Source organism: Zootoca vivipara, chromosome 6 (assembly GCF_963506605.1).
Source record: "Zootoca vivipara chromosome 6, rZooViv1.1, whole genome shotgun sequence".
In the NCBI taxonomy this organism is placed as follows: domain Eukaryota; kingdom Metazoa; phylum Chordata; class Lepidosauria; order Squamata; family Lacertidae; genus Zootoca; species Zootoca vivipara.
Genome location: NC_083281.1, coordinates 16,336,859 through 16,349,777, shown reverse-complemented (window position 1 = coordinate 16,349,777; position 12,919 = coordinate 16,336,859). Strand labels below are relative to the sequence as shown.

At 43.9% G+C, this 12,919-nt stretch overlaps 1 protein-coding gene across 1 annotated transcript; it reads right to left on the bottom strand.

Moving 5' to 3' along the window:
- Nucleotides 1-212: 212 nt before the first annotated feature.
- Nucleotides 213-12,620, bottom strand: LOC118077422 (cytochrome P450 2C20-like). Its single transcript, XM_060275491.1, has 9 exons — nucleotides 12,382-12,620; nucleotides 9,589-9,751; nucleotides 8,876-9,025; nucleotides 7,121-7,281; nucleotides 6,666-6,842; nucleotides 5,962-6,103; nucleotides 3,315-3,502; nucleotides 639-780; nucleotides 213-422 (listed from the first exon to the last, which is right to left on the bottom strand). Exons 1-9 carry the CDS (start codon nucleotides 12,556-12,558, stop codon nucleotides 241-243), a joined length of 1,482 nt encoding a protein of 493 aa, XP_060131474.1. The 5' UTR covers nucleotides 12,559-12,620; the 3' UTR covers nucleotides 213-240.
- Between the last annotated feature and the right edge of the window lie 299 nt (nucleotides 12,621-12,919).

Here is a 12,919-nt window from a genome sequence, read left to right as displayed (position 1 = left end):
TGTTAGTTATTTAGTTATTTAGTTTTTCAACCACAAAACGTTTATACAGTACTGAAATCTATACAGAAGGCTTTCTAGTGAAAGAGATTTTCAAAGGAGTTATTAAGACACAAACCTTTATTGTGTCAATATTATCACCAAATCAGAGAGACAGAAAGATTTCAGATTAAGAAGAAACACACACAAGGGAGAGTCCCCTGAGTCCCCCAGAAATCTCAGCTCTCTTGTCTCAACGACCATTCACCGTGGAACCACACAAAGTTGATAACGCCGTGGAACATGTCCATTACTTTCCACTACTGGTGCAATGTCTATTTCTTCATGCTGCTTGGACGCTTTCAGATGGAAGTTTTGCAACAGCGTTGTAAGGATTACGAAGATCTCCATACGGGCCAAACCTTCACCAGGACAGACTCTTTTTCCTGGAAAAGCAAGAAACAGGAGTTCCATTTATATATACAGGGTGAGTCCTAATCCAATATCTCCCAGGCCATACAGTCCAACATTTTTTTCTCTTTGTTTGCATCCCCCTCTCCATCCCACTACAGATCCTTAGATTCCCCCTAAGGTTAAGCCAAGCCTGCCCTCCCATTTGCCATTTCTCTCCATTCTTGACGCAATAAACAGAGGTCCATCACCTGCTCCGAATGGCAGGAAGGCATCCACCTTCTTGAAGGCCCCGTTTTCATCCAGGAAGTGACCAGGATTGAACTTCCTGGGTGTCTCATAGTACTGGGAGCTCTTCATGATGGATGACAGGAAAGGAATAATGGTGGTGCCCTGCAGAGGAAAGCAGAGACCCCGGGGGCAACGGTTATTGCAAGCAACCCAGTTCAGATATTTCCTCTTTAGCCTGCCTTTATTCCTAATTCAAATCCCTTAAGGACTGGACAATGCTCTGCTGATTAGGGGATGGTACGCTCAATAGGTAATCATTCAATTTATCTGAATCACTACATGTGGCCTGGCCCTGGAAAGAGTCTCTTGGCTTGGCAGGAGCCAGGAGCATACAGTTGGTTCTCGAACTTAATCCGTTCCGAGAGTCTGTTCGACTCCTGAAACCATTCGAAACCGTTACAGAACTATACAGGAAAACAAGCTTCTATGGGAGCCCTGATATAGAGGTTCAGTTAAAACATTGCAGGCCTTGCCCTGGGTAGCTGCAAGACCACCTCAAGACCCCACCTCTCCGGATTGCATCCTTCCAGTTTGAGAGTGGAGTACAAATGAAACAATCTCTCCTTCTCCAGCACAGAAGCTGTGCATGTGTAGGAACAGTTCTCACCGGGATGACCTTGCCCCCGGTGTAAACAAACCAGGATTCTCACAGCTACTGGAAACTTCCAGTAACTTTTAGCAACTTTGAGTGTTCTTTGTGGGAATGCATGTCTCACCCCAACACTCCCTCCACTGTCAAAGGGAGCATGCCTCAAAGCAACAGTGGCTGGGCTGACACAAGCGGGGAGAGGGCTCTTGTGCTCCAGTTCTGCATGTACGCTTCACATGGGCATCTGTGGGTTGAAGGTGCTGGACTTGTTGGGCCTCTGGCCTCATCAAGCAGGTTCTTCTTATGTTTCCTTTAAAATACTAGCATTACTACTTCAAATATAGGAGCAAAGATGGCCGAAGTAATCTAAGGTAGGTTAGTGCAGTTTTTATAGGATGTAATGATGTATACTGATGTACATCACTGCCCTACTAGAGTCCCTTCCCACTGATGAGGGATTGCTTTTAGGCAATAAGAGGAAATCTGAACTGTGGATATCTTGCCTCTCCACTTAGTCCTTCGGTGCTGCAAACTGACAGCTTCTTCTTCCTCTAGATGCTTCCTCCATCTGCTTCCTCTACATCTGGGCCACCGTAGGTTTTGAACTCATGGTGATGTGAATTCCTAGCTGTTATTTGGAAAGCAGACGTGCACACCTCCATCTCTAAGGTCTTATCCAAACTTACCTTTCCTCTGCTCTTTCCAGGCACGGTACGTGCTCTGTGTCTGAGTGTTGTGTTCTTGTTCTTCATGTTGTTGTTGCTGCTTGGGAAATTTCCATGTGAAAACCCACTCTTTAAAGCTCAGTCGGAGCAAATGGCAACCCACAGAAAACCCAAATTGATGTTTGCTCAAACTGAGTATACCATACAACAAAACGTGACCGGCTGATGAATAATAATTCCGATATCACATACTCTGTAGACAACAATTATAGAAAGCATGCAAATAGATTAGGGCAAATGTATGATATAATATAGACCAAAATAAAGCAATGCACATACAATAATATATGGTGTACAGAAGATAGGACCACAACTTATATAAACAAATGGAATATATAAATTGTGGTCCTATCTTCTGTACACCATTTATATAATTGTGCCTGTGGTTCCTTTAAAAAATCTACAAGAGCCTGAAATTTAGTAACACCTGTAACTCTCAGAGGCATTACATGTATGTGCATATATATCCTCAGTTTGTATAAGAAATTTTTACTGAAGTCTTCAGAGTACCTGCTAGGTCTCTGTTTATACATTTTCTATGACCGGTATGTAAATATTAATTTTCTCTTGTAGGTTTGATATGTTTGATATATGATTCCATGTTTCTTTATAATATTCTTTTGAAGGCTGGGTATATATGTTAGATATATGATTCTATGTTTCTTCATAATATTATTTAGTACTCCCACTGCTGATGAAACCACAATGGCGAAACAGGGATGATAATCCGGATATCCTTGTCCTCTTGTTTGCTACTATCCTTCGCGGATACGTCACACCTATGCTTCGGTCTGTTACAACACTGCATACAACATCGCCAGATTATGCTTCATCATCCTTTTGGAGCTAACACGTAATTTGTGTGGTCAGCACCGGACTTTTTGTATCTTCATATGAATTTTCATACATGAACTTGCATACGCATTATGGAGCTTTAAGTATGGATATATTATTGTATGTGCATTGCTTTATTTTGGTCTATATTGTATTGTACATTTGCCCTAATCTATTTGCATGCTTTCTATAATTGTCGTCTATAGAGTATATGATATCGGAATTATTATTCATCAGCCGGTCACGTTTTGTTGTATGGTATACGCATAGTTATACATGACTTTGGTTTATTGTTGGTTGTATATTTCTCAAACTGAGTGGCAAAGAGCAGGTTTTTGTGCAGCAAACAACAACAAAACCCAAACATGGAGCTTTTAAACGCAGACGTTTGTCTGGAAAGAGTGGGGCAAAAGGTAAGTGTGGATAAGCCCTAAGCTGCAGGCGTGAATCTGAACTAATATTTCTGTTAGCCACACAACTTGCTTTACCTTCGGAATGGTGAACCCTCGGAAATGTGCTTCCTGGGTGACTAAATGAGGAACTGCCAATGGGGAGAGGTCTAGAAATCGCTGGATCTCATTGATGAAGGCTTCTGTGTAGGGCATCTGATTGCGGTCCTCATAGGAGGGGCTGCGGTTCCTCCCAATGACCCGCTCAATCTCCTCTTGAATGTTTGCTATAAACAATACGGTGGGATTAGAGCTAACATGCAATTAGGAATTGTTAGATATAGTTATAGGAGGAAGAATCATGGCTCAGTAGTTTAGGAGTTTGTAACACACTACATCAATTTAATATCAAGGCAGCAAAGAAAGTATGAGCAAGATGCACTTCCTGCTTTGCATGTAGAAGGTTTGTTCTCTGGCTTCTCCGGTTAACAGAAGAATGTAGAAGGAGATGGGAAAGACCTTTCTTGCACACAGTCAGGGAGCAGGAGAGGCCTACAGACAGTTGCACATGGCAAAAGAAGGTGTGCTCTGCAGTAGTGTGGGGGTAGGGGAAGTACAGGAGTGGAGGGTTGCCCTCAGTGCTGTTTTTATAGAAAACTAGCTGGCCTGGCCAGGCGTTGCTGTGGTTCTTTCCTGTGATTCCCCCCACTCTGTCCGGACACATGACTTATCCTGCCCCCTCCCCCCACCCCCAGTTCATCCCTGTGACTGGCCCCACCCTGTCCTGACTCATGATCTATCGAACCCCCTCCTCCCCCCACCACACCCCCGTCTGAGCCCTCTGTTGTCTCCGGGGAGTGTTGGCCCCTCCTCCTGTTTCTCCATACCTTGGCCCCCACCCTTGGAGAAGGAACTGTGTGCTTCTGGGTTCTGTTTCCCAGCATGCACTTTTGTCTGAGCCCTCTGTTCTCCCCGCGGAGTGTCGCTCCCTCCCCACTGCACTTCCATACTTGGGCCCCCACCTTTGGAGAAGGAACTGTCAGCTTTTGGGTTCTGTTTCCCAGCACACACTTTTGTCTGAGCCCTCTGTTGTCCCTGGGGAGTGTTGGCCCCTCCCCCAGTATCTTCCTACATTGGCCCCCACCCTTGGAGAAGGAACTGTCTGTTTCTGGGTTCTATTTCCCAGTATTTACTTTTGTCTGAGCCCTCTGTTGTCCCCAGGGAGTGTTGTCCCCTCTCCCCTCTCTCTCCATACATTGGCCCCCTGCGCACGCATCGTGAACATTTTGATATATATAGATTAATGTTTTTTTTGAAATAAGAACATGAGAAGCAGAAGTTACTATTGTTTAATTTTACTTTTGGGGTTGTCGTTTATTTTGGTGGGTATTGTATGCTTTCGACGTTGTTGTGTGTTTTGTGGTTTGTTTGTTTGTTTGTTTGTTTGTTTTGTTTAGATTATTTAGATATTTTTGGAATGTAGGATGGGATGTATTTTGTTTTTTTAATGTGTTGTTTGTAATGTTTTTTATTTTATTTTTATGGTTTTATTGTGGGTATAATTGAGGAGTATTTGGTGTTGAGGAAGGTGGGGAGAGGTCTGTTTGGGCAAAGAAAAGGATCGGGGGTGATGATGCAACCAGGGACCCAGAGAACTACTTTAAAAATCCCTACGGGTGGGGGTCAAATAGCGAAGCCCCACAGCCCCGAAACAACAGAAGGTGCATTCCGAAGCGCCCGAGCTGTTCTGTTCCATAAAAAAACCCAGTAAGTGGCGAGGGGAAGGTAGGGGGTTGTAAATCGGGGGGGGGGGGAAGTGGCCACTGCAAATATCTGAGGACTTAAACTGGAGAGAGAAAGTGCATGGTTGTTGTTTTTTTAAAGACGCAGAGCCAGGCAATCAGTCATAGTATAAAGCCTAGGTTAAAAGGGGCACGACTGCCCTTACTTAAAATGGCCACTGTAGCCTCGTATGTGACACAACGCTCACTAAATTAAAAAGCAAAAACCCCTCGCCGTGTCCCCAAGTGTGTGTTAGGGGAAATGATGAATGACTGCCTAATACTGCCAGGTGTTTATTAATGCAGCCGCTGGGAGAGGCTTTGGGCTTGGGCTTTGGAGGTGGAATGGCCGTTTTGGTGGCTGTGGAATTTTGTGATGTCATCTGGCGGCGCAGCTTGTGGATGCTGGTGGAGTCTTCAGAGCTTCTGGTGGTGACGTCTAATTTGGGCGCCACTTTTTTTGGTGTTCAATCATTATTTTAGGTGTGAAAGGTGTAGTTTTTTTGGGGGGAAATCAGGCCAGATCCCTCCCTGATGGGCAAGGTACGCTGTGTCCAAATTTGTTACATTACGGTTCAGCAGTTACGGAGAAAGGCTGTTACCTCCGCGTACGCAAGGCCTACATTTTTATATATATATAGAAGAGGTGCTGGAACTCACCATGTTCTCTTAGAATGGAAATGTCAGCCAGCTGAGAAGTGTCTGAACTGAGTTCCTGTGAGTTCCCCCTGGAATAAAAACCCTGGTTGCCCTCCTCCAATATTTTCTTCAAGTTGGTTCCTATAAGTCCCAGTGTGATCAAAGGAAGGAACTGGGGTTCTGACTCAGTGGAAGGGAGAAAATCCCATGAGTTAGACCTGGGAAAGAGAGTCCTGGTTTATTTAGCAAGAGTGGAACCCATCAGCCATCCAAACAGACAGGAAACAAGAGTTAGCCAGACAGATTTGATCTTGGGTTTTGTTTACCTTCCATTTCTGGGTGTCGGAGGAGGACAACAAGCCCCTGTAGGATGGTGTTGCCTGTTGTATCTGTCCCTGCAAAGAATAGGTCGACAACTGTAGCAACCAGGTTTTCATGAATGAATTCTGAAGCTGGGTTTGATTTCTCCTGACACGGAAAGAAGAAGAAGAAAAGAGCGATGTTATCAAACCTGGGGCTAATTTGTACGTCTACAGAAAGGTTTTATGGAAGGCTGGCTGGCAAGATTTCCTTTCCAATCTGATTCAAAGTATCACAGGATAGACTTGTAAAAAATATCGCTGAGTTACAGAGGTATGAGAAGCAGCATCCTGCTGCCCAATCAAGTCCAGCATCCTGTTCACACAATGACCAACCAGATGCCAATGGGAAACTCACAAGCTCAAGAACCAGCTGAAACTACAGCAAATGGTCAACTGTGCAGGTAGAAGCTAGCCATTGAGCAGGGGAGGTGTTAATTCAAAGAGTGGTGGCAGGTGTTTGGGGGCATATTTAGGATGTTGTGCTGGTTCCCCAGTTGTGTCTTCTACAAAAGAAATGAGAGCTAGGGAGAGCTTTGTAGAACCTAGGGAATCATGGAATTGTAAGGTTGGAAGGGACCACAAAGGTCCTCAAGTCACAGAGGAGATGAGGAAGACACAACAAAGTCATAAAAGAATAGTATTAGCATACAAATTCCAAATACTCCTACCTGCTCCATTTTGGCCAGGAAGCAGTCAATGAAGTCCCGGGGGCAATTTGGATCAAAGGAGTCCTGGTGCATCTTGACCCTCTGAGAGATGAAGTTTATTAACTTCTTCATGTACCTGGGCAGTTTATGCTGAGGCCCAGGCAGGATCCGCATTAAGCTTGGGAAAAAATTGCAGATCTGTGAAGAAAAAGGACATGGAGCCCCATCAAGACCTACCCTTCCTTATTGCCATGCATCCCATGGCCTGGACCTTAATATTCAGCTCCTGAACTACCGTATGTCCCATCCACCAGAAGCAAAATGAGCAATTAGGCTCACGAAAAATATAGGGAGAGGCAGCTGAGGGCATGAAACAGCTAACACTCTTCCTTACTTCCTGTGGTTATACAGGAAGCAGCCTGTGAAATCCAAGAGACCAGTTTTAGGACTTGAACCCCCTCCCTCCACTTCCTTACCTGTACCCAGGTGGACAACAGAACTGAGAAGGATTTCTTTATCGTGTCAAGTAAAAAGATGAAGTTCTTGTCCTCATATTCAAACCGGTTGCCAAAAACAATGGAGCAGATGACGTTAGAGACGGCATGACTGAGGTGAATGGTTGGATCAAATGGGTGCCCTGCGGAGGGGGGAAATGGTACAAATGGAGTGTGTATTTACTGGGTAGCCTCTGAGGCCTGTGTCTGCCATATGTAGATTTGCATGCTGTGGACACTGCCAGCCTCCTTTTTACTTAACTTTTCCTAAAACCATTCATAGACGAGATTTAGTACACATATGTCCCGCTTTCCAAACCCAAGGTATTCCCCAGAAATAGTACCTTAAGCGAGTGTTCACATAATGGGCTGAAAAATTCCATTCTTTCCTATGGGATCATTTCTGATCTGTGATTTGTCCAGTGTCTCTGGCCCCCACACCTCTTCATAGTTTCTACTTGAAATGGCTGCAGTTAACCAGCAAAAGAGAGACAAAGCAAAAGCGGATTCGTCCAATCCTTACTACACTCTGTTTTCTCCGCTCACCCTCCCTCCCTCCCTCCCTCCCTGCATAGTTTCTGCTGGAAAATGGCTGCTGCAGAGTGGGCAAACTCTGGCTGTTCAGATATCTACATCTGTGCAGTACATAGCAAGGTTGTGAGATAACCAGCCTCATTTAACCAACATGGTGGTGTTGCTGTGGTTCTATTCCTTTCCTTCCTCTGTAATTTGTGAACTGCCCCCCGCCCCTTGCCTTGAGGTGTGAACAGAGACTGGGGATATGGAAGATTGACAGGGTAACCGGGTGTGAGGTGACACAAAAAGGGAGACTTCAGCAAGGATTGCTGGGAAGAAGAAGGAAGAAGAAATACTGGGATCCATCTTGGGCAGGCCCCTCTTGAAAGGAGCAGGCTACAAGATCTGGAATTCCTTAAAGCTACAGTGATCTCCTTAATAAGCAGAGAAATCACCTTGCCGACAAAGGTCCGTATAGTTAAAGCTATGGTTTTCCCAGTAGTGATGTATGGAAGTCAGAGCTGGACCATAAAGAAGGTTGATCACCAAAGAATTGATGCTTTTGAATTCTGGTGCTGGGGGAGACTCTTGAGAGTCCCATAGACTGCAAGAAGATCAAACCTATCCATTCTGAAGGAAATCAGCCCTGAGTGCTCACTGGAAGGACAGATCGTGAAGCTGAGGCTCCAATACTTTACAATAAAACTCAACTCACTTAAAAATCATGAATGGGCTTTTTAGTAGGGTTGCCATATTCCCCAAAGTGAAGATCCAGACAAAGTTGTTGAGCTTTGGGGGAACACCTCCCCCAAAATATTACGTTCTGGGGCTTTTTGTTAATTTAATGAATTTTTTTAAAAAAATTGTTCCCCTTGCCGTACATCTGGGTTTTCCTAGACGTTTTGCCAATTTACCAAAAATCTGCCTGGATGCCAGTCTGCCGCCCAAATCCCAGTTGTGTCTGGGAAAATACAGGTGTCTGGCAGCCCTAGCTTTAAGAAGATGAAAGGATTAAGAGTGCCAGCCCACATTCAGAAAAAGAATCAAAAGGCAAACACCTTGTATCTGGGAGATTCGCCAAATCTGAGCAGAATTCCATTTTGTTTTCTTAGGAAAAATAGCAATCCTTTTTTCTTAGAAAAAAAGAGCAATCCTTGACTACTTGATTAAACCTTTTCACTCTGTTGAGGGAAAGCATAGATGAGTGGCAAGAACATTCACCTTCCGTTTTCTGCAGAACTTGCACCAGGAACTGGGCCTCCTCCTGGATCCGCTCCTCGATGGATCTTTTCCCCATCCCAAAGTTCCTCAGTGTTAAGAGGGAGAAGCGACGGAGCTGCCTCCACCGTTCCCCGTTGGTTGGAACCACTCCTGGAAATGGAGACTCCACAAATCAGAGAAGGCAACAGGGAAAACACCAGAAGAGTAAAATGACAGAGTGAAAGGAGTAGCAGAGCAGTAAAATAAGAAAAATAAAGGAGGTGAAAGTGAAGGAGGGGTAGATTAAGTCTTGTAGTGCTACCCCTGGAGATGGCACAACCGAACAAGACAAATTCATGCCTGCACCTCTCTTCAGACTCCTCGTGATTTTTTAAGCTTCACCCTTTTCTCCCATCACTCCCAGCACATTCACAAAGCCAGAAAGGGATAATAGGAAGAAAAGGAACATAGGAATCTTCCTTAGATACATAGAGTTGGAAGGAATCCCCCTGGTCTTCTGGTCCAACCCTCTGGTCCATCTAACTCAGCAAACTGATTGGCAGCCGCTCTCCAGGGTCTCGAGCAAATGCCAAAGACTGCAGTTGGGACATTCTGCATGCAAATGCCTTCCTGAACTACTCTGAGGTTTATTGGGATAGGGTGGTAAACATATTAATTAATCAATCAATCAATTAATTGCCTTCCTCTAACGTTGCAAGGCAAATTTCTCCCACCGTATTTCGACAAGGAGTCATCCAAGGCCTGTATTTGTCCCCTTCCTCCAAATGTTTCTGCGTTATCCACAAGTGCTTCCTTGATGACTTCATAACCGCACAGCACCACAATTGGCCGGGAGCCCTTGTAGACAGTGAAGATTGGACCATACTGCTTCCGGAGCTGCCAAGAGATCAATCAATCACACCTTAGTGCTTAAAATTGGGACAAAAAGTGGGTGCAAAGAATATAAATTAAGAGCATTTCCATATGACCTTGTAATAACAGTGGAAAACCCATTAGTATACCTAGGGTGTTGGATAAAATACACGAGTTTGGACATGTAGCAGGTTTTAAGTTAAATAAAAATAATACAGAAGTAATGGTTAAAAATATGACTGAAAAAGTAATAATGAATTACAACTAGCAATGCAATTATCCTTTGGAAAAAAGATGAAATATTGGGGTGTATGGCTAACTGTTAAGAATATAAATATATTTAAGGATAATTATAGAACAACTGGGAAAGAGATAAAGAGGAATTTGGAGGAAGAATGAATTTATCACTTTGGGGAAGAATTTCTGTTATAAAGATAATGTATTGCCAAAAATGTTGTTTTTATTTCAGACAATACCTGTGGCCAGTGGGGAGGGGGGAGGGGGACTTCAAGCAATGGCAAAATATATAACTAAATTTATCTTGCAGGGGAAGAAACCAAGGAATAAATATAAATTATTAACAGATGATAAAGAAAGATGGGGCTTCTCTCTGCCAGATTTAAAATTGTATTATGAGGCATCCTGTCTCTGCTGGCTAAAGGAATGGATAACGTGGAAAAACACAGATATTTTAGACTTGAAGGTCATGATAACAGATTTGGATGGCATGCATATTTGTGGTATGAGAAGACCAAAGTGCATAAAGGTTTTTAAATCATGTAATAAGAAATGCAATTTATAGTGTATGGGGAAAGTTTTAAAAATTGTTAGAACAGAAAACCCCATGGTGGCTCTCACCAATTGAAAAAGTTAATGCAAGAGCAGAATCGGCAGCTTATAAAGAGCTGCTCATTGAAAGAGAACAGCAATTGAAATTAAAAAATATGGAAGACATAAGACAGCTAGTTACAGGTTGGTTGCAATACTACCAAATAAATGAAGTGTTTAAAGTAGATAAGAAAAGAGGATTCAGTACAGATATCAATCTCCCAGCACATTGATTGAGAACTGAGGCTCACCTAATGAAGCGTCACCAGGAGCAGACGCCCCCCAGCTCCCAGCCTGCCCAGTCCTGAGACCCTGGGAGCCTGGAAGTGGCAGCCTCAGCAGAAAGGTTAAAGAATGGAAACAAACACACCTCGTAGGCTCCTGAGCCTCTGCCACCACCACCCCCAAAAAATAGATGCCAGGGAAGGTGACAAGGGTGTGGGATGGAATACTGGGAGCAGACAAGTCACAACAGTTCCTAGAGTGTCCACTTGGAGAAACACCTGGAGGAACACCTGACCAGGTCAGTTTCCTGTTCCTCCAGACATGCAGATGAGAAATGCAGATCAGATGGATTAGCTGGCAGAGAAAAGCCCTAGCCAGCAGCCATTCTCTCTCTTAGCTGCTGTGGTGGGCGTGCAAGGTAACAAAAGCATTCTGGGAAATTATATATAATGAGATCAAAATAATGTTTAAAATAACTTTTGTGAAAGAAACAGAGGCTTTTTTCTAGGCATTATAGGTACAGAGATTCCAAAAGAGCAGAAAAGACTATTTATGTATGCTATGACAGCAGCAAGAATACTACTGGCCCAGAGATGGAAAGAAGACAAAGTTCCAACCAGAGAAGAATGGCTGATGAAGACGATGGACTATGCCAAAATGGTGAAATTGACTGGGAGAATCAGAGACCAGGACGAGAAGAAGTTTAAGAAAGAAGGGAGAAAATGTATAGTTTATTTAAAAGAACATTATAAACAGCTAAAAACTTTGGCGGGATTGGAGTAATACTTGTAAAGGATAAAATATAAAGGAAAAGTTAAATAATAGATATATCAAAAGTATTATAATAGATATATCAAAAAGCACTAGGAGAAGTGGATGACAGAGGACGAGATGGTTGGACAGTCTTCTCGAAGCTACGAACATGAGTTTGACCAAACTGCGGGAGGCAGTGGAAGACAGGAGTGCCTGGCGTGCTCTGGTCCATGGGATCACGAAGAGTCGGACACGACTAAATGACTAAACCACAACAACAATATCAAAAGTTGAATTATGGATATAGATAGATAGATAGATAGATAGATAAGTTGAATAAAAAGAGATGGGAAATGGAAACCAGAGAAGGGCGGGAGGAAGTCAAGGGATTCTGAGACTGCTAAATGTAAGGTGATTGTGATATGTTTTAATTGGAATTCATTATGTAAAACTTAATAAAAAATATTTATAAAATTTGGACAAAATGTTAAAGCTAAGAAGCAGCCCATGAGCTCCCAAGCAGCTACTTGCTGATAACAGGAAAAAATAACTACTTGTATTGAAACATTATCAGGTGGTGCAGCAAAGGAAAGATCCTGAACACTTGAAACACCAGTATACCTGAAGGAGCGTCTCCACCCCCCATCGTTCTGCTCGGACACTGAGGTCCACCTCCGAGGGCCTTCTGGTGGTTCCCTCATTGCGAGAAGCAAAGTTACAGGGAACCAGGCAGAGGGCCTTCTCGGTAGTGGCACCCGCCCTGTGGAACGCCCTCCCATCAGATGTCAAGGAAATAAACAATCAGCCCCTTGCCCCCCCAACGCTACGTAGCAGAGACCCACACTCACCTTATTAAAAGACCCGATGATGTCCCGAATATTCAACTGGAGCAAGTTGCCTAGCAAAGGCAATGGGGTGGGGCCTGGGGGCAGTTTGCCCTTTGTGGCATCTCTCCTCCAGATTAGGATAAGCAAGAAGGTGATGCAGGAGACCAGCAAGAAGGGCAACACTCCCAAAAGGCCCATTTGGCAGCTGACGGCCCTCGTTGACTTTGCTGCTCCTGGTACTTTGGTTCTGCAAAGAAGTGGATGGGCATTCCAAGCACTGCCTATAAATCCCCTCACAGAGATGGTGCAAGCAGAAAGAATAAAAACCTGTAATTCAGGAATTTCGACTTGCACAAGCATTTCCGGGCAATGCAAGAAAGTTACATGCCCCTCTGGGACTCTCCCTAACTGTCCATGAATGAGGAAGGGAGATTAGAAATTAGAAACTCAAGATGCCTGCAGCAAAGGGCCTTCTCCGTAGTGGCACCCACCTTTCGGAACGCCTTCCCATCAGATGTCAAGGAAATAAGCAAGTATCTGACTTTTAGATTAGAAACTC

Excerpts from the sequence above, each read along its gene's own strand:
- LOC118077422 (XM_060275491.1), bottom strand. The coding sequence starts at position 12,558 with ATGGGCCTTTTGGGAGTGTTGCCCTTCTTGCTGGTCTCCTGCATCACC. Across the intron at positions 6,843-7,120 it reads TGTTGTCCACCTGGGTACAG|ATCTGCAATTTTTTCCCAAG; the intron begins GTAAGGAAGTGG and ends TTTTCTTCACAG. Across the intron at positions 423-638 it reads CTTCCTGCCATTCGGAGCAG|GAAAAAGAGTCTGTCCTGGT; the intron begins GTGATGGACCTC and ends TTGCTTTTCCAG.